Raw genomic sequence first — 21,295 nt, 5'->3', positions numbered from 1 at the left:
TTACATTTTTTGACCTCTTTCATCCAGCCTGCTTTTTTAATTATAATCTATTGGATTGTCCCATAATTTCCGCCAGAATTGCACTGTTTCTTCTTTATTTGGTGTTTCTACGTTTCTTGCAGTTTCTCCTTCTATGCTTTGGTAGAAACGTCTCTGATTCGACTGGAATTGGAGATTCTGCCTGTGTTGTGTAATTCTGGCTTCATATCTGCTAATCTTCTTTGACACTGCTGTTATTTGCTGCTTTATTATTTCCAGGACTTCTCTAATTTTCCTTGAATCTAGGTGGTATTTTTGGATCAGATACTGTTTGGTGTTTTCATTCTTCAGCTTCTTGTCTTTCATATCTTTCAATTTACTAGCATCTGATCTAAGCCTGGCGATTTTATTTTCTAATTTAATCTTCCATTTAGGTGATGTACTACTTTCTTTTTTTACAGGTCCACTGATCTTATATCCGAGCTCTTGTGTTGTTATTGTTGCTGCACTGTAGATTAGTTGGTTTGTTTCTTGCAAATTATTGGTTGTTATTTCTGCAAGTGCAGCATTGACATCTTTTAATGCCTGAGCAAGTTGTTTTTTGGCAAATGTTTTTAGAGCGGGAAGTCGAACCCTGGTGGTTGTTTGGTTCATGTGCTCAGTTATTTTTTGCTTTAGTTCTTGTTGCTTTTCTGTTAAATGGCATTTGGGTTTTTGAGGTGAAGGCAAAGGGGAGGTTGCCTGGTTTTGATTTTGAAACAGTTCAGCAACGGTGGTATCCTCTATTTCCAACACCTCCTCCATCTGCGCCTGAGCAACTGCTTCAGTTGGTGGTAATTCTTCTTCCATATCTTGAGCCTGTGTTGCTCTTTGCAGTTCTTCCAGCTCAACTCCTGTGAATACTTTATTTCTTATTATGAATCTTCTCTGGTCTGCTAGCCTTTGTTCTGTTATTTCTGTATCTGGATGTTTCTCTTTCCAAATTGGGTACATTCTTTTTAAATAACCTCTTCTAGTTGGACTAGACTTGTAATAGCAGATCATTATTTCCTTGTTGGCATTTTTTGTATATTTTTTTCGGTTAAGCAACGTTTCTTCCAGTAGCTTTGCTGTCTCCAGCCCTGGTTGCTCAACTGAAGATCCTGAGTTCTGTAGCCCACTTGCCACCAGATGTCCAGGGACTATAGCACCTGGCGTGGTCCTTGTTGACCCGGGCGACGACCGATCCGGTATATATTTATTAAAGTTACATCTCACCATATTGTTGATGGGAGAGGCACTCTTTGTCTGGCTCCTCTGGTAAGACCTGTCCATTATGGTTGGACCTCTGGCATAGCTCTCACCTTCATCAGAGCACACAAGCCCCACAACCACGTCAAGCTAGTGCCTCACTGGGGGTATTATTATTATTATTATTATTATTATTATTATTACATTTATATCCCACTCTTCCTCCAAGGAGCCCAGAGTGGTGTACTGCATACTTGAGTTTCTCTTTCACAACAACCCTGTGACGTAGGTTAGGCTGAGAGAGAAGTGACTGGCCCAGAGTCACCCAGTATTCCATAATGATATTATTAGAGAAACCAAATTGCTAATAGTTTGGTAAATACAATAGTTCTGCTATGGTAAGTATCAGAAACTCAATGGAATTTGAGCAATGGAGGCTCCCAATGATGCTTGGAAGTGTCAGGTGTCTCCAGGAAACCTGGGAATATAATTTCAGTTCCTCTTGGATAAATACACTGAGGCAGGTGGATTGAAAAACTAATTTTCCAGGGTTCCATGTGGCAATTAATACCTTAATAATGAGGCTTCTTCTGCCAGAGTTTATAAGGGGAGTGGAAAGCTGAACGTAATAAAAGCTGAACTCAAACTTGTTGAGTGTTTGTGTTCAGCATGTCATTGGCTTGTGGGATCCAAACTGCCACCAGCTGCAAGATTTCATGCTATTATTATATAATATAGAGGGCACTGAAGAATTGGATCGGCAGGAATACTACCAAATGGATGGCATCTTGACCAACAAAGCATGTGTGCAGCATGTGTATTTGTTGCGTTCCAGAGTAAAGCAGTGTAGGCCTTTGCGGGGGGTGGGGGCAATTTTCACAGATCTTCCCTTCCCTCTGAAGCACTGTGCGACCTGTGAAAATATGTCCTTGGAGGTTTCACATTTGGGGGGGGGGAATCACCTACCTATGCAAGCACCCACACTGCTTTACTCTGGAATGCAGCAAATGCATGTATGCATTTACTGCATGTGTGCTTTGTTAGGTTATTGGCCAATTTATCAACATCTTCTGCCAGCACAAGGACTAGTTTGGAACAGACATTCCTTCTTTCCACAACATCCTTGAGCTAGTATAATAGCATTGCACTAGCGCAACAGTAGTCTGTAACTCAATCTCCTACTTAGGAGAACTAGATAGTGCAACATCCTTGTGCTAGTGCACCATGTTTGTGCAAGTACAGAGTTAATCTGGATGTCAGTAATATATTCTTAATGTTAGGCAATATAATGATACTACCCAGGTTTGCAAATAGTAGATAAATCTGTTGGAAATTCAGTTTTGTTTTGTGTTTTTAAGCCAGAAAAGAGTGATCTAATCATTTGCAGGTACAGTAGTTCTGTAGCAAAGGGGATTTTGTTGGTTATTTCAAGTTTCAGATGTCATGCATGGGAGCACTGGAAATAGGGGGGAAAGACCAGTATTTTATTTACTGTATATTATTCTTTTTCATTCCCTATAGTCATGAATTACAATAAGCATGGAAAATCACTACTTGTACTGTAATGTAAAACCAAAATAAAAATAGAATATTTCCTTTAAAGAAATAATATTTTGTTGTAATGAATTATCATTTTGGTCACTCCCTAAGATTCTAGGTCTTTTTAAACTGATCTGTAAGCTCTCTTCTGCATTATAGGCCATTTTTTCCTGTTAACAATTTTATTTATTCTAAGGTTTACAAACATTCCCCCCAAATATAGGTCATTGTTAGTATTCCTTTAAAGTCATATGGGTTTGAGAAGGAATTCCAATTTTCACATAATTGAAAAAATCAAAGTTGTGTGAAATCAAAATAATGCGTCAAAATCACACAAGTCATCATTTTCACTAATTGGTCCACTGTTGTTATTTCTGCTAATGTTATAAAGTCAGAAATTCCTTTGTTGGAATAAATATCTTACAGTCATAAGAGTTTTGATCTATAATTCTTAAATACAAAATCAGAAGTTTATCTTTTTATTTAAAAGATTTTTGCCTGAAGTGAATGTTTCAGTTTACCTTATCTAACATTTTGTTTCTGTCTTATAGGAAGGCCTACATGCAGCTGCACACTGGGTTTCACAGGTCCAAACTGCAATAAAACAGTCTGTAGTCATTTTTGTCAAAATGGAGGAACCTGTACTGTTACTGCTGGAAATCAGCCGCATTGTCATTGTCAGGCTGAATACACTGGTGACAGATGTCAATACTGTAAGTATAATAAATATCAGAACGCATATTTAAAGCTCTGCAAATGTCAGAATTGAGTATCAGACGAAATAACTGTATTTCTATGTATTTTTATAAGTATATAGCCTGTTTTCTTTTTAAGCATTTCAAGGCACCTCACACCCAATATTAAAATGTATGTCACATAATAATAATATACATACCAGAGTTTTGTTTATATAAAAAGTAATATTAAACTCCCAATCAGTAATGTACATGTAAAGAACACAGAGCTGGTTCATGCATTTAAAAATTATGCATTTAAAAATTGTCAGTGTGAAGTGACTGGAGAGCTGGTCTTGTGGTAGCAAGCATGACTTGTCTCCTTAGCTAAGCAGGGTCCACCCTGGTTGCATATGAATGGGAGACTAGAAATGTGAGCATTGTAAGATATTCCCCTCAGGGGATGGAGCCGCTCTGGGAAGAGCAGAAGGTTTCAAGTTCCCTCCCTGGCTTCTTCAGGATAGGGCTGAGAGAGATTCCTGCCTGCAACCTTGGAGCAGCTGCTGCTAGTATGTGAAGACAATACTGAGTTAGATAGACCAATGGTCTGGCTCAATATATGGCAGCTTCCTATGTTCCTAAGTGGTGCTAAACTGCACCCGCCCACATATACATCACTCCCCTCTTTCTGATGAAGAGAAATGACATTAGTTGGGTTCCTAAAGTATGGGAAAGCATTGTGGAAGCCCCAACCTCTACATTATTTCTCCATTGGGATGCAGTGATGAAGCTGTCCTGTAGGGGACAGTTTTATCCACATATACTAGGACTTTTGGATCATTTCAAAGCTAATTCAAAATGAGCAGGGAAGAGCAAAGGCATAGCAACAATTGAACGGTGGGGGGACAAATGCAGCTGAGCCTCTGAGGGCTGACAGCTTTTGCTTTGCTTTCCTGCTCATTGCCCCAGAGGGAAGATGCCTCTGTATGCCGGTTGCAGGGGAGCAGCAGCAGGAGAGAGGTCAGGCCTTCATCTCTTGCCTCTAGGCTTCCCTTATTCAACTGTTTTTAGGGTTTGAGGGCATTGCTGGAGACGTGAAGAATAAGGTACACTGCTTTTCTGCCTCACTTGTTGGGTTTTTTTTGCGGGGAAAGGGGAGCTTGTGTTAGGAACCTAATTGATTCCCATAGGGAATCCTTATTTGGTATCCTTAGGTATCCTTATTCACAGTTTTTGTATTCATGTCTATAGATGAGAATGGAACCCCCACAAATAATAAGGGCCACCTGTATGTCATTGTTCCTGTTTTTCCCCTTCTCTTTGTAATGAATATCGTTAAATTGGAGGATCCAGGAACAATTAGAATCTGGAAGTCTTTGATACAAATCCTGTTATGATATTAAACTATCTAATTTAATAACAAGATCTGTCAAATAGCAAAAAAGGTTAATGTGCATCTTAAATGGAATTTTCACGGAAATCAAAAGAAAGCATTTCCAGTTGGGAGACTACACAATAAATTCACATCTCAGATTCACATTGGAAAACAACAATAATTGTGATGCTGTTCCTCATTGTATTAAATAAACTGGATGGATCCCAAAATAGCTACACTTGGGTATTTGAAAACAGTATAGTGTATAAATCATGCACAGACAGACACACAGATTAAGGGGGGAAAAATATTTACTTGAGGCTTACTCAAAGCCAGACAAATTGTTTCTAGTTGACTGCTTCTGCAAACATCATTTAAAAAAAAGAAAAAAAGAATTCATTTAAATGTAAATTTAAGAGTACTTTCTACATTGTGTCTTGATTATCAGATTTGAAAGTCTGCTGACACAATTTGAAATAACAGCATATTTCAGATCAACCAAATCCATTAATGAACAAATAAAAGTAAAGAGAAGTGTCTTTAAGATTTCTAAGACTTCAAGTATTCATTTATTACCACTTCATTATAATACTAATATGGTACTTTTTTCTGAAATGTTCCACATACATTATCTCTGTATTCCTTACAGCAGACCTACAATGTAGGCTGCAATCGATGGTTTTCATTCCATCAAAAAAGAAATGTTTTCTGCTCACTCCATAAAGTATTCATAAACTGGATCATCTGGGGAAAAAAAACCAGAATGGTTAAGCTTATACGTCACCTTGCATTTGAAACTTGATTTAGATTTAGATAGTAATTTTGCTCTGCAATATGTAACACACTTCATGTGACCTACCTCCTCTTGGTTAGTAACCATGGCCCAGTGCTAGAAGACATGCTTTGCATGCAGGAAGTTAATTCCTGGCAATGGATCAAGTAGCAGGAATGGGAAAGGCCTCTGTCTAAGACCTTGAAGGAAAGTTGGTGCCAGTTGGAGTCAATACTGGGCTGGGTGGAACAATGGTCTGCTAAGGCAGTGTCATATGGTCATAGGCAGAATGAGAATGGATTATGAGAAAAGTTGCTGTTTACATCATCCTATTAATGTGCTCCGATTGAAAACACTTTGGGTTATTTGTACTAGTAATACACAAACTATTGATTCATTACAGATGTTTGTCACCATTATTGTGTTAATTCTGAATCCTGCATCATTGCGGAAGATGGCAATGTAGAATGTGTCTGTCCTCTTCGATATGAAGGTCCAAAGTGTGAAGTAGACAAGTGTATAAAATGCCATGGAGGACAGTGCATCATAGACAAAGAAAGTGATGACATAACATGCAAGTAAGTCCAAGTTATGATAAATCAAACAATTACAAAACCAGAAAAGGTTTACTAGTATTTGTGTCACTTATTTGTTTGTTTGTTTGTTTACTTATTTATTTATGCATTTATTTAACACATGTAAACATAGTGGCATCCTCTATAATAAAAGGCTTGGGCGTGTGTTCGTGCTGCCCGTGTCTTTTTCGGCAGTTCTGAGCATGCGCAGAGCGCATGCTCAGAACTGCCAAAAAAGATATGGCCGCCCAGACACGGGCGGCCATGTTGGAGCAGGAGAAGCGGTGGCCTAGGAGAAGCGGCCACCGCCAATGGGAGAAGAGTGCTGGCGAGGCGGCGGCAGAGCCGCGACCTCGGCCAGAGGTGGCGGTGGCCGCGGCGGGGCAACTGGGAAGGACTGGGACCGGGAATACGGGCGCGGTGGCGGCGGAGCTATAGGTACGGGTGTGGCGGCGGGGGATGCCAGAAAGGGGAGGCCGAAGGTGGCGGGGCAGACTGGGAAGGACTGGGCCCGCTGGCGGCCGCACTCGTGGGGGCGGGGGTGGTCTACTAGCGCTTGTTAATCTAACGGTCTGAAAATTGCTAGTGTGATATAATTGCTTGTAAAGCAAGCCAAAGGGTTCTTGTGCAAATACTTGACCATTCAGTTGAGATTGTGTGAGAGTGTGCGTATGTGTAGTAGGATAACACTGAAAAGCAATCTAACAACAGGGTTGTCAGTAGGCTCCAGATCCCGGAAGGATGCAATCTCTCTACATATATGTGTGGGGAGGATGTGCAAATAGATTCACCCATGAATCAATTCAGGTTGAATCAGGGGAGATTTGATTACTCTACCCCAAACTGAATCACCCTGAAAACAAAGGGCCAGATTCAGGGTAGAATAGAATCATCCCCAAGTTAACCTGAATCAATTTGGGCACCATTCTGAGGCCTATTTTGCTGAGGGGGGGAGGTCTTAAAATGGTGCTTCTTTTCAGGGAGGGCTGGTCTACCAATTGGGATGAGAAGTTAGCCCAGCTTTCCAAGGTGGAAGTGCTAAGTCCAGAGTGGAGGGACCTTCTGATCTCAATTGGTAGACCAGCTCTCCCTGGAAAGAAGCACCATTTGCAGTGTTTCTCAAAATGGCGTCCAATTCACCAAAATCAATTCAGGTCGAATCAGGATGATTCATCAAGGCAGCTGGTCAAGCCAACTGCTTTTATTGTTTGTTTGTTTTCTATACCGCCTTTCCAAATAAGTCTCAGGGCGTTTACACAGAGAAATAATAAATAAAATAAGATGGATACCTGTCCTCAAAGGTCTCACAATCTAAGAAGAAAAATAAGATAGACACCAGCAACAGTCACTGGAGATACTGTGCTGGGGGTGGATAGGGCCAGTTACTCTCCCCCTGCTAAATAAAAGAGAATCACCACGTTATACGGTGCCTCTTTGTCAAGTTAGCAGAGCTTTTAATGAATCAATGGGGGCAGGAGTCTGTGATTTGATTCAACCTCAAATCAAATCACAGATATTGATTTGTGCACACCGTGTGTGTGCGTGTGTGTGTGCGTGCGTGCGCATGCGTGCGCGCGCGCACATATAGATGGATATAGCAAATATTTTTCTTTCTTTCTTGTGGTTTCTACACAAACACTTGGTTGGATTTTAGCACCTGCATGATACCCCAGTTTGGAACTGTCTAGAGCTTTACCTCAAGGGGTTTTTGTTGTTGTTGTTTGCACAGCTGCCCCCCCAAGTATCTTACACTCTGTATAAGGACTACCTTGCATGCAATCTCCCTTAGTCTGCCATCAATCACTGCAACATCTACTTTATAAGAAGCCTTCTCTCTTCTGTTTTATTCTTTTGAAGATCTACTGGCTTTTAGCTAATCATTCATTTTTGTTTGTTTTTAACAAAAAGGAATTATTACTTTTTTTTATCCCCTGGTAACTGCACGAAGATGCACTAGGGATGTGCATGGAACCGGTATGGACAGGTTGGTGCAAATTCAAACTGAATTCGAACTGACCTGGCCCCATCAAGTTCTGGCCAAACTGAGCCCTCTCCAATTTGACCGCCGAACCAACTGAACCCATTCACAAACTGGTTTGGGTAAATGCTAAGGATTTACAAGCAAAGGGGGCTTTCCAAAGGGCAGGGAGCAAGAGGGTAACTTACCTTCCCTTTGGTGGCAGGATGGTGGTGGGGCTCTTCTAACCCCCCCCCTCCAGCCTCCCCAATAGCAGTCTGTGCAGCTATGGCCAAGTTCATTAGAATAGGTCACCCACAGCTCTTGTACAAGAGCAGTGGGTGCTCCTGGCACACCGGGTGCTCTTGCGCAAAAGTACTGGGCTATCTATTCTAATGGCCTCTGCACCTGCATGGAGGCCCAAGTGCTCTGCAGTTACCGAACTGGGCCACAGCTGCTCAGGTTCCTATTGGGGACACCGGTGGGGGATTTAGAGAAGTTCAGTCACCTCTGGCAGAATGGTAAGTTATTGGCTTGCCCCACTCCACTGTGTGGGAATCCCCCTTTGCTTGTAAAGGGGAATCCTCAGCTAGGGATGTGTGAAACGTTTCAGATACAAAATGTTTTGTACCCAAAACAGCCTGTTTTGGGTGTTTTGTAGACAAAACAAAACTCCCATTCTCCAAATCCAAAAGTTTTGTATACACAACAAAATGCCCCTGTTTTGGCTACAAAACGTTTTGTTGTTTCGAACCTCGATTTTGTGGTGATCTCTGAGTCAGTTTCCATTTTGTGTTTGACATCTCTTTGAATTTCCCACCCTTCCAGCCTTCTGATTAGTGACCTAAATAATGGGCTGACCTGCTGACAATTCCCTCCTTGTTCCCCATTGGCTCTTTTGCTTCTTCCCACTCTTTACTGACCCCACATTGGCCAGGGCAAGGGTTGCTAACCCATGGGGTGCTGGGTTCTCCTGTTTCTGTGGTGTTCTGAGTGTAGATTCTCTGGTAGCATATGAGAGTGGATTCTTGCTTTCCACTGAAAATCTCATATGCTACCAGAGAATCTACAATGAACACCTCAGAAACAACAAAACCCAGTGCCCCACAGGCTTGTGGGTATGGGAGTGGTTGACACCCAATGTGCACTACACAACCCCTCACCCCCCCCCCCAGTGGAATTATGGGGCTGCTGAAACCTCCATTATTCCCTATGGGACAAATCTTAAAGACACGTAAACTTCAACAAATCACAAAAGATCAGCCCTTTGCCCAATTCCTTTGAAATAATTCTGGAAGTTTCCTTGCCCCCATTGGGCACTACCACCCACCACACTCTGCTCTGGGTCATCCCTTTCCCCTTGATTTGAAGCGATACATTTGCTGGAATCCCCATTATTCCCTATGGGAAAATTCTTAAAGATGTGTAAACTTTAAAAAAAATCACACAAAAAAATCAGCCCTTTGCCTAACTCCTTTGAAATTTGGGTGGTAGCTTCCACCCATTGGACACTACCACCACCACCCACTCTTTTTGCCCTGGGACCCTTTTTAAAAATCCAAATCGATTCAGATTCGGAAAATTTGGCTACAAAACAAAACAGGGCTGATTCGGATTCAGAAAATTTGGGTACAAAACAAAACGGGGATGTTTCAATTCGGATACAAATCGAAACAAGAAAAGTCCAAAATGCACACCCCTATCTTCAGCAGATTCCCTTTCACAAGCATTGCCGCTAACCAGTTTTGGACCAGTTCTGTTTAAACCAGGGCCGGGCCGGTTCAAACTTGGACCAGCACCCCCTTTTGGAGGGCCAGGCCAGTTTGAACTCAGAGCGGCTGAGCCGGGCCACTTCAACTTGAACTGGGGTTGAAGTTGAACCAGTTTGCCCCCCCCCCAAGAGGCACCTTTTAAAAGTGGTGATTCTCTTTATTTAGCAGGGGGAGAGCAACTGGCCTCAACTGGGAGAGCATTTTTCCAGTGCCTGTTCATGGTCTCTATCTTATGTTTCCTTTTTAGATTGTGACAGGAGCTATTTATTTATTTATTTATTTATTTGTATGTAAACCACTTTTGGCATTCCTGTTGAAAAGCAATATATAAATATATGTTTTATTCATATTCATATATTTTCCTTGCTTTAGCCTTTATCTTTCTGTCAGTTTTTCAATTTTGTTTCCTCTCCGCATCCCTTCCTACGATGATATTTCCTGCCTTGACTGTTACCGAGAGGTTATGGCAGGAAAAATCTTTTGAAAAGCATGTTTTGTGCTGGAAATTTCCCTATGTCAGACATACATGACAAATGTCTGTTGTGCCTATTAGAAGGGCATAAAGTAGAGACTTGTCACCACTGCCAAAAATGTACTAGACAAGCTTGTCACAGTAACTCTTCTTGCTTGCAGGCTCTCTTATGAGAGAAAGCTCTCTTAGCTACAAATGGTGATCACATTCCACTCCCCCCCCTCCTGGGGGAAGCTGAACATCATATGAGCTGGAAACTTGGCTGGGCACCATAATGGACATAGTTGAACACCAAAAGATAACTCAATCAAATAACTGTATCACACAGACTCAGATTCTTCTTCCAAGATCAGAACATAAAACATTTTCTCTTCAGGCCATAAACATTTTCTTCTTCATGGAGTTATGTTGCCTCACTTGGACTCTGCCTGCCTTAATAACTCTTGTAATAACTCTTTAATTGGATGTGGCTCTTTCTCTCTTTCTTCTCTTTTCTCTTCACCCTCATAGTACCAAAGTGGTTTCATGTTCATTGGCTAAATCCACATGTGACTCCTCCTTCTCCCTTTCAGCCCGCCAGTGTTTCTGCCCTTTCTAACTTTGTAGTGCCTATAACTTAGATCAGCCCTCCATTTTCTGCTAACAGGTCTGTTAAAGCAAGGGGCTGAGGCCACCCCTGATCTTCTCCCTCCATTACCTCCCACGGAGTTTCAGTATCCCCAGATGTTCTAAGGTGTTTCTTGAGCAGTTCAGCAGATTATTTTCTTTCTTAGTCAGTGTTGTTAGGCAAGGAATGTATATGACCACAAGCAACAAAGATATTAGGGCTGTACCGCAATAAAATGTCTCAGCTGAAGCACTACATTGTTACAAGGGGTGCTTTTTACCCCCTTTCAGGGCCTTTTAGGCACAGTTATAAAACAGGCAGTTTCCGAAGGAAGTCACAACCACAGGCTTAACGCTGAATAAAAATATATTCTATTGAATACAATGAAGAGGCTTGACTATGATGCCAATGAGGGACTTCCCACATGACTTGAACACTCAGATGGGCATGTGAACAGGCTCACTTTATCTCTGCTATGATTATGAATATATGGTTGTGGTTGTGATAGACGGATGGGGAAGGGAAGCAGCGATGGTTGGTCTGCTTAGTAAGACATATCAATTGGAGAGAGATAGGGAAGCTGAGTGGGAAAAGGTCCTGTGGAAAAACTGAGGGCAAAGAAAGGCCCCCAAGAAAGCCTGGAGAAGAAAGGAGAGAGAATCTGGTCAAAGAACCAGCAGATGAATCCAAAGGTAGGGAAGAGAGCAAGCTTGGGGAGAGAAGGAAAAAGAGAGGTCAGTAAAAAGAGCCAGCAGCAGGGCTGAGGGCTCATAAGAGAGGATCCTGAGGAAGTTCAGAGGAAAAGAAAGAGAGAGAGACTGGTCAAGGAACCAGAGGAAAAAAGAGGACGGAAAGGAGGATAAGACAGGATAAGACAGCCAATTGTAGACAGGTGAGAGAGGAAGAAGAAATGGCTTCTCTGACTGTGGAGGAGAGCAGCTCCCAGCTCTCAAGTGAAAGGTGAATCTTGGGACTGAACACATGCAAAAGTCAGGAGGCTGTTGGGAACCAGGAAGTGTGAGTGGGGAAGGAAGCAGCACTATTGGGGGCCCCCAAAGACAAGGGGGTGGTGATTGTGGTTTGAACTTGCTAGGGTCCGGTGGCAGAAAAGGGAAGGAACAAAGGGGGCTGCGTGAGTTCCCTATAATTGTGGGGATGTCCCTGGCTGGTGGATTCAGCTAGAGGCTACCTTGGGCTTTGCTCTGCACTTTGCCTTCCCACAGAAGAGCCTCTAGATCTAATAAAACCTCCTAGCTTAGCTTGAGAAATCGCAAGTGTACATGTGCCTGCACACATACCCACACGGAAGGGAAGGAAAAATGAAAATTTCTAGGAGCAAAGGAAAGAGGGGACGGCTCCCTGTATAACCTGTACAGGAAGAAGAGGCTGGGTTCTCAATGAAGAAGATGGGGTGTGGTGATGGAGAAGCAGGGGAAAACAACCGCTGGGAAGGATCCCAGGAGGGCTTTTGGCTGCCTGTTTTATAGGGCAAGGAAGGGCTAAATTAGTGCCCCTCTGGGTCAACGGTTAGCAGGAGTGCTCTTTGCTGGTGAACAATAGGTTTTGGGAGTAGCTAGACAGGAAGACAGGATTTCATTGGAACAGAAGCACCAATGTTGATCCTGGCTTGTTAGCTTTAAGGATTTGGATAGTCAGGGAGAGATGGCTTAATGGCTTTAGAACCCAGGTCAGGAGTTCAGGTAGGTGGGTGAATGAAAAGAGAATTATGGCTGCCTGGCCTGACCCTGGGGTCTCAGGTACGCCTTGGAGCCTGCATTCGGGAAGCACCTTATAGGGTGATGAAGTACCTCTTTGGGGCTGTTAGGGAGCTGCAGCTGTGCAGCTTCCTTGGTTCCCTGGGCTGCTCTTTAACTTCAATGATGAATACTGTAACTCCCGGGCCCTCTTGGGCAGGCAGATCCAGACCATATGTGCCTCGAGGCACACAAGGGGGGTGTATGCCACAGCAAACCTGCTGTACTAACACCTCAAATGGTCTCCACGCATACACAGAAGCTAACTGAGCAACGATTTTGGGGCAGCCTGCCTGTGGTATTCTGGGCTGAGTGCCTCCACCCCATAGAGCATTTTGGATATGAGCTGTGGATAAGTTTTACGGTGTTTAAAGCGGTATTCTCCTGCCTTCAGTGGCCCTCTTGGAGCAGCACCACCACCCACTACTGTATGAAACATATATACAAATTTTGAAGTCAACAAATTCTACAAGGTATGAAATTTCAGGGGCATTTCTAGTCCATGTATATATGTTTCATGGCAACTTTTCCAGTGATCATTACTGGATCTCATCTATCAATTGAAAAGAGTTTTTAAAAAGGGAGTTCCATAATATACCAGATGGATAATCTCTTCTGTCCACTGAATCCACCACTGAGGCATGGAGACCAATACAAGGATCACTTCTAACCCTACCCTTATAATAAAGTAACATACATATCAATGTAGTTTTTACTGTGCTTAAATATATGTCCTTCAGAATTTAATCTCAATGCATGACCATGAGAACCTGACTATGAGAAAGTCAAGTCCATTACTGTCACATTGCTTGATCAGAAAAACTAGTGGAGAGATGCTAGAATAACTCACCATGTATTTTCTATTATACTGTTAGCTCTATCCACCAGTGACTCCTTATCTTGAGATAAAAATGAAATTATGCAAAAGCTTCTGATCTTGCTAAGCATTATCATTTTTTCCATTGAACATATAAGCAAATAATTAATAATGTAATATTAATAAACATATCTGGGGGCAGAGGAATTAGTCACAGTATTCTCCTTTAATTTAGGACAGTCAATTAATGGCAATTTTTAAAAAAAGAAACTGCTTTAAGTCTCTTTTTGCATTCAGCATTAATAGTGTGCTGATAATTTCTTTCACTACAGCTGCACAAATGGAAAGCTTGCACCCAGTTGTCAATTATGTGATGGATATTGCTATAATGGTGGTACATGTCAGTTGGATCCAGAGACAAATGTACCTGTTTGTCTGTGAGTATACTCTTTCTGCCAATCATTGGGGTATCTTTTCATCCAATCAATTCCTAGTGCCGTTTTGTCTGAATATATTGATTTTCCTGTCCAAATGATTCTGTGGTGATGAAATATTTGCTGTTCCAGGTCTTTTCGCTTTTGATAATTTGCAGTGTTTAAGTGAAAGTGATAAAAGGGTGATGGCATTTTTAATTATTTTAGTATATTATATTTCTTACTGCTGCTTATATCAGCAGTGGACATAATGTAATGTGTGGCGTAGACATAAGCTCATGCATTTCAATAACTGGACAATGTTGGAATATTTAAATACCAATTGTTATATGATAAATTAAGAATGAATATTGTTAGGTTTTTTATAAATAACATTTACATTCTTGTGATACCTGAATTTTTAAAATAAAATGTTATGTTACATTTTTAAGACAGAATTTTTAAGTTGGACTTCAAAGTCAATACTTAAATAAGAGTTAGCCTGTCATACTCATGTTAACTGGTGTGTATTCATTAAAACACATACAGCAACTGCAGCATATAATTCCATGATACTATGAGCAATGAGAGGACTTTAAAAAACCCAAAAAACATCCAAAACTGCTTGCGCTCAACAAATCTGGGGTGAGGTTTAGAATGCTTCAATAATGCATCCTGCCACAACCTGGCTCACTTTAGTTACCTTACAGTAAATGTACATGTGGATTCTAGGGTTGTGAATGGTTAAGTATATGACTAGATTACAACCATCATGTCAAAATGAAGATCCATGATTTCAATATCCCTGGAACCATTTTGACTATATTGTCCTCTAAGTGGTGGTGGAAAGAAATACTTTAAATGGAAAAAATGGTCAGAACATATTGGCAATTGATTTGGTTGTTCAGATTCAGTCATGGCTAAAGCCATCACAATTGTTTATGGCATATTGCGTTAGCGTCATAGAATGTAAAATGTACTTGTCAAAATGTCAACAAGTGAGGACTGCATAGTTTGGGCATCATCCATCCTAGTGTAGGTGCTCAGCTGCATGTGGAAAGCTAAACATAAAATTAAGTGTAACCTTGTTGCTCTCTCCCTACTCCCTGTACACAGCAGCTGGGCCATTATAAGTAATGGGGATTTGTGTACACTTCCTTATCCCCATCAAGCCTCCTTCTTGTATGTAAATCAAGGCCTCCTTCTTGAATTATAAATCAGTTCAGAGCTCAAGAAACTTGCAACTGTAGGTGTAGGAGCACTAGCTAGAAACAGGAAAATGCAAATAGCTCTCCCACCTCTATTATCCAGGGCTTCAGCATGATGGTAGTAAGGTTTGCCATGCTCAGCCTTAGAAATGAGATTTGGGAACACCATAATGTTCACCTCAAAGAAGAGACAATAATAATTTTAAAAACCTTAGCAATTTCAAGAAATTGGAAAAGATCTGGGAGAGGGGAAAAACATGTCTTGGGGCACCACCTCTTAAAGAGAGGGATTAAATCACATGAATTTTAGATAGGAATTTCAGTGACAAAGTGCTGCCAGTGAAAACAGATGAAGAAAGGAAACAGCAAGTGTAATCTTTGATCAAACAAAGAGATTAATTTTTGAAGAATACACATTGCTGGGAGGAGTATAAAGACAAATTTTAAAAGATAAAAACATCAAGAATATAAACATTTAAAGTAAGTACAGTACGGGGCAAAAATGGTGATTTGGGGCCAATTTTAGGCTGATTTTATGCTGCTTTTCAGTCCCCTGGATGGACCACTCTGCAACATGGTAGGGCACTTTTGGGGATGATTGGGGGAGAAATGGGGGCAAAAGCCACAATTTTTGGCTGAGTTTGTGCCATTTTGAGCAGTCCAGGAACCTAACCCCCTGATTCCTAATACCCTGTTATTCACGGAGTCACTGTCTGTGGGGGCCCCCATGGAATAGAACCCCTTCCAATAATGGGGTTTTCTTGTAGTAGAATTTTTTTAAACACAGGAAGGAAAGGGCAGATATTATAAAAGTAAAAGAAGAGGAGAAACTTTGTCATATTTATGGGCAAGAAAAATGAAACAAGCTGCAGAATAAAGAATATATTAGTATGTTGATAAGATGAAGGAAGACCTACAAAAGGTTTTACAATTAAGTTTAAATAGAACAAGCGTGTGAACAAGGGTTTTAGCAGTATCTTCAGAAATAAAAGAATACCTCTTAGAAATACTGATGCTGATAACAACATGCTTTAGAAGGGCCTAAACCTTCATCTGAAAGACAAAGAAGAATACTGATAAATCATATCCAAGCATGTGAAGTAGTGGAAATTGAAGTACCATCAAGATTTTTAAAAACACAGAAGGGACTGAAACAGCAGCAGAAAGAGAAGAAATTCTCTTTTGTTGGTCTTCCTTTATCCCCATGTAAAAATACTGATATTCATTCTTCATTCTGCAGTGTCCCATCTTAAATAAGAATGGGAGAAGTTATCCCAGAAGAGACAGAAACAAGACAGATAGAAAGATTGGATATTGACATTGGGTGAAGTCAGAAACTGAAAAACACAGCTGTAAATCATCAGCATAAAATTGAGAAGGCAAGCAGCATTAGATGTCCCTGAATTTTTCTACGGCTTGCTTTCATCTCTCTATTGAATTTAGTAGAGAAAGAGAAAGAAACTGCAGCCCTGAAAATGAAAGAGATGGGACAAACAATAAGCTTAGCCAAAGACCCTTGCAACAAGAGGTTCCTAAGCAGGTTGGCGAGGTGGCTGGGTAGATGTTCCACCAGCAGGCTTTGTCCTCAGTCCCCAGAACTGTGATTTGCAACTGGGAATTCTGTATCCTTGCCGTCTTCCAGAATTCCCCCTTTTGCACTGAGAATAATGAAGAGGCTAGTCAACAATTAAGTGGATAACTGGGCACAGACAACAGCCTGGCCAAAACATTATTAATAACTTCAATATAAACAAGGTGTCAAGTAAAATTAGGGCAGCTTGAAAGCAGGAGTAAGTTCCACAAATCTAACACTGGAACCTAATAATCCAACCCACCCGAGCTGCACGCCACAGTGTATGACTGGGGTGTCAGGAGCTATAGCATAAGTGAAGGCAGAGGGATTGGGGGGGTGCCTCATCCAGACCGGCATGAAATATTGCTCTCAACCCCTAGCACCCCAATACTATAAGGTAAGAGTCCAATCCCAACTCATACCTTTGCTGTCATAGCCCACTGAAATGGAAAACAGTTGACAGCCATGGTTCACGGGTTCTTTGATTCATTACCCTGAAAATGCTAACTGCCTTGCCTTGCAGCTTCTACAAACCAAGGCTTACCAATCAGCCATATTAGAAATTAAAGACAGGCTCGATGAAGGAAATGCCCCCCCTCCCTGCCAATCAGGGTGGAGCCAATCAAGGTGGAGGGTAAAAATTCCGGCATGCCCCCTACAAGGAGCAACTGGCAAAGCCTAACTTAATAAGGATAGATTGGGATGGTGCATAGACTGCTATTCAAAAGGAATGGCTCTATAGCAAGCAGCTGTACCTTAAACAACCCAAATTCCCTCCTCTCACAAAATCATTTGAGAGGCTGCTTATAACTTTTAAATACAAAAACAAACAAGCTGGCCCTCCATTGGCCGAGTGCAAATTACTCCCTTGCTGCATTCATGATGAGACAACACAATTCCAATGAAAACAGCAATTCCGGGATTGGCTGGGTGAGCACATCTGATCTGACTGGGAAATAAGCAAAGCTATTAAGCAAATGTTTGGGGAAGAAACTCTCTTTATTTTTGACCCAATCCAATGCAAGCCATGGGGAGCTCCCCCATCACTACAGAGTAACAGGACTCTGCTGAACCCTGTGCTGATCCTCTGTTTCATAGGTACTGTGCCTACATTAAAATGGATTGTGCCCAAAGCTTTCTGTAAGGGTTTTGTGTATTCTATCAGATTGGACTCCTTATGAGAGGGCTGAGCATATTGTTCATTTTTCCATTATTGTATATATGCATTCAAAAAGCATGTTCAGCAAAGAGAAAAAGCAAAAAAGAAAAGGCAGAATATTTATTTATTTAGCTGTATTTTACTGAAATTCTGCAGATGCTCTGTGGGGTTTAAAAGTCAGCGCTGTGACCAGAAAGTGAACCCTTGTGATTACTACTGTCAGAATGAGGGAATTTGCACTTTAACTGCGTTTAATGAACCGAGATGCAAGTAGGTTTAACCTTCCACTTAATGCTGCGCATTTTGTGACATCATTTCAGGCCACAGCTCATTGGTTCACATCATGTACATTCATATACATTTCACAATTTAAACTTAATCTTAATCTCAGGGTTCATTTGTGTAATAAAATGTAGGGGTGTTTTTTTTAGTGTTGCTAATGAGTATATTAAAATGTATTAAAATATAGAGTGTTGGATATAATGTTGCCATATTACTAGAACTAAAATATTATACAATTTATCAGCATAGTGAAAATAATGCAATATGTCAGGAGATTTGCTAAATAGCCCTGCCATTAAAAAGCGTAAAGTTTAGAAAAATCACAAACTGTACATAAACGCATTATTTAGTATTCTAAAATCACATGCTCTAATTCTAGAACATCCAAGATATGTGGACAAGCAGATTTGTTCAATTTTGAGCTGCTGAAGCAATCAACTTCTTTATAAATGTAATATGAAAGTTATTTTTAAAAGCAATTATTACGAACAACAGCATGTTAGAAGAGCTATTGTCACTTTTCATTGACTATGTACAATTTACCTTCTATGCCATTGTCAAAGCACAATTCAGACATATTTTCTGGAGGAGGAGTATAAATGTCCATCAGGAATGAAACTACACTTACAGTTGTCCCTCGCCAACATCCTCTCGGATTTGAGTATCCGTGACTGGGAAATTGTGACTGGTCTCGCCAACCACAACTTGAGTACCTGCAGTTTGGCAAGACTTTTTTGAAATTTGGGGGTCTGGGGGTCATTTCTGGGGGTTTGGAGGTCATTTCCAGGGGTCAATGGGTCATTTTGGGGTCAGGTAATCATTTCTGGGGGTCAGGGGTGATTTTCATGGGTTTGGGGCAATTTGGGGGGACCTGGGGATCATTTCCAGGGGTTGGGGTGATTTTCGGGAGTCTGGGGGGATTTTTTCTATTTTTTCTTGTATTTTTCAGTCATTTTTCAATCATGATTCCCCTAACCCCTCAATGATTCCCTGTTGCTTCCCAACTGTGAATCTGCCAACCGCAAGGGTTTCCCGGAACAGAACCCTCGTGGTTGGTGAGGGACAACTGTATTTTGTGTAGAAAATTCTTAAAAGTACATCAATCCATGGAATAAGAATGAAACTCTTTTATTCATTCACTGATAGAGAGCATTATCGCACATAGATTTAAAAACATTGGCTGGCATATCAATGCTTTGTGTGTGCTTCAAACAATAGAGTGTACATAACACTAACCCTGCCTCAATCCCCATGGTTCTGAAATACAATCAATCTGGTGCAAGAGGGGCACTATTTTTTTCCAACTCTCCCTAAACTCCAGAAATGCAGTGAAAACATGCCCCTGAGGGTAAGTGTTGTGTTTCTAGTCTAATAGAGTGTTTCCGGAGCTCTGGAAGAGCTCAGAAGCATTTGCATTCTTGTGCAAGTGCACTCATGTTCTGAAAGCATGGGGACTAGCACAGAAGCTAATGCTGCATGTGCACTGTTGTTGGGGGTACAGACACAGTGTTAGGATGGCAGGCACTAAACACCATTGAAATAAATGTGCTTAAACACACATAACTGTGCGTTGGATTGTGGCTCAGATTTGACTGCCACACATTTTGTACTGTGATAGTTCCACACTGAGACCCTAATGTTCAAATGTTGCTCATCGTGTGTATTGTCCAGACAGTATGGAGAGATTTCACATGGTGCCACGCATTCCTGTAAAGTGTGGAGACTCCCGTATGCTCAGACCAATTCGTATAATGTTTAATGTATGGCACATTCCATGTGGAGCTGCTGCCATCTTGAAGCCTTTCTCCAGGTAGCTGTAACGCTTGAATTGGCATCTTCATTGTATGTCATTTTTCAAGCACAGTCCAGACATATCTTCCAGCTGCAGCCTGTCAGGTGTGACATCAGCTTTTTCTTTTGTTCTTTGTACATGGTTCTGCTTTGAGTACAGGCTGTTTGTGAACAAGATTCATAGAACAAAAGTTTGCTTTTAAGATGTTACCTTGATATTTTGAAGACACATTTGATATTCATTCTGTATTATGTCGACTATTTTCTCAGCACAAATCATATCTGCCGTAGAAGAATATGAGATCTTTGAGAATCAGAATTTCCATTTTTAGATTTTATTTTCAGGTATTTACTTTTGTAAGGTACACTTAGTGACTGGCATCCAGACTAACACTGCATGCACTGAAAACACTGTGCACCTACAACTAGGAAGGAGCAACCTTGTGACACTGGTGTAACACTTTTGGCATGATGATATTCTGATAGGATGTAGTGGAATGGTCATGGTTCTACACAGGACTGCACCAACATCTTCCATTCCAAGAAGAGATAGCCAGAAAGATTTACAAAATTATTCCATTCACCATGAAACTGAAAGAATCTCTGAAATGGTGTCTGAAGGGCACCAGGCTTTCCACGGGATCAGCTTTATGCCACCATTCAGGATTATAAACATGATGGATGCCAGCCCTAGGCTGGAATGACACATATGCAAGACCAAGTGACACAGAAAACTTGGACCAGTGAAGAAATTCAAAAGAGTATCAACTTACTACAAGTCCATACAAAAAAGCTGGCCCTCTTAGTATTCCAGGCAAAGCTGCAGGGCACAAGTGTTATATCCATGGACAGCATCTCAGCCAAGGCCTACAAAAACAGCAAGGTAGAAATCGATCAAGGTCTCTATCTCAGGAAGTGAGCAGTATCCCCAGGTGGGTTGGAGCACAACTTGATGTTGATCACAACAAAGCACTTGGTTGGAAATTGAAAAAGGATTGGTCCATCAGATAGGCACTTTGGCAATTCTCTAATTGATCATTAATACTGAAAAACAAGCAAGAGGAACAGACCGTGTCCAGGAATCAATGTTTAAGGTCAACAGAAACAAATACTCTGGGAGACAAATGACCAAGGGGGTTTATGTACACCTTCTTTCCACCCCTGGAAGCTGGACCAGTGCAACTTCTATATCTGAACAAGTTTCACTTGACAACATGGAGCCTGAACGACATTGGCCAAGGGAATTGGGATCCATGGAATATATTTTGTGCACCCATTTGGCCTCATGACAGAAGTCAATGTATCAATATGGATAAATATGGAACACATTTCTGACTTGGTGTGCC

General features: G+C 41.2%; 1 protein-coding gene across 9 annotated transcripts in view; it reads left to right on the top strand.

The window, feature by feature from the left end:
• The window catches only part of LRP1B (LDL receptor related protein 1B), a 1,420,219-nt gene that overhangs the window by 1,375,026 nt on the left and 23,898 nt on the right, over positions 1-21,295 (top strand). For 8 of the 9 annotated variants that reach the window (XM_053255348.1, XM_053255339.1, XM_053255366.1 and 5 more), the window contains 4 exons: positions 3,300-3,461; positions 5,973-6,147; positions 13,856-13,960; positions 18,033-18,146. In XM_053255348.1, coding sequence (XP_053111323.1) covers positions 3,300-3,461; positions 5,973-6,147; positions 13,856-13,960; positions 18,033-18,146 — 556 coding nt within the window. The remainder of the gene's footprint in view (positions 1-3,299; positions 3,462-5,972; positions 6,148-13,855; positions 13,961-18,032; positions 18,147-21,295) is intronic. The other variant, XM_053255358.1, reaches the window with a different exon arrangement.

The sequence above is a fragment of the Hemicordylus capensis genome, chromosome 1, assembly GCF_027244095.1.
Source record: "Hemicordylus capensis ecotype Gifberg chromosome 1, rHemCap1.1.pri, whole genome shotgun sequence".
NCBI lineage: Eukaryota > Metazoa > Chordata > Lepidosauria > Squamata > Cordylidae > Hemicordylus > Hemicordylus capensis.
This window is presented reverse-complemented; position numbering and strand designations above follow the sequence as displayed.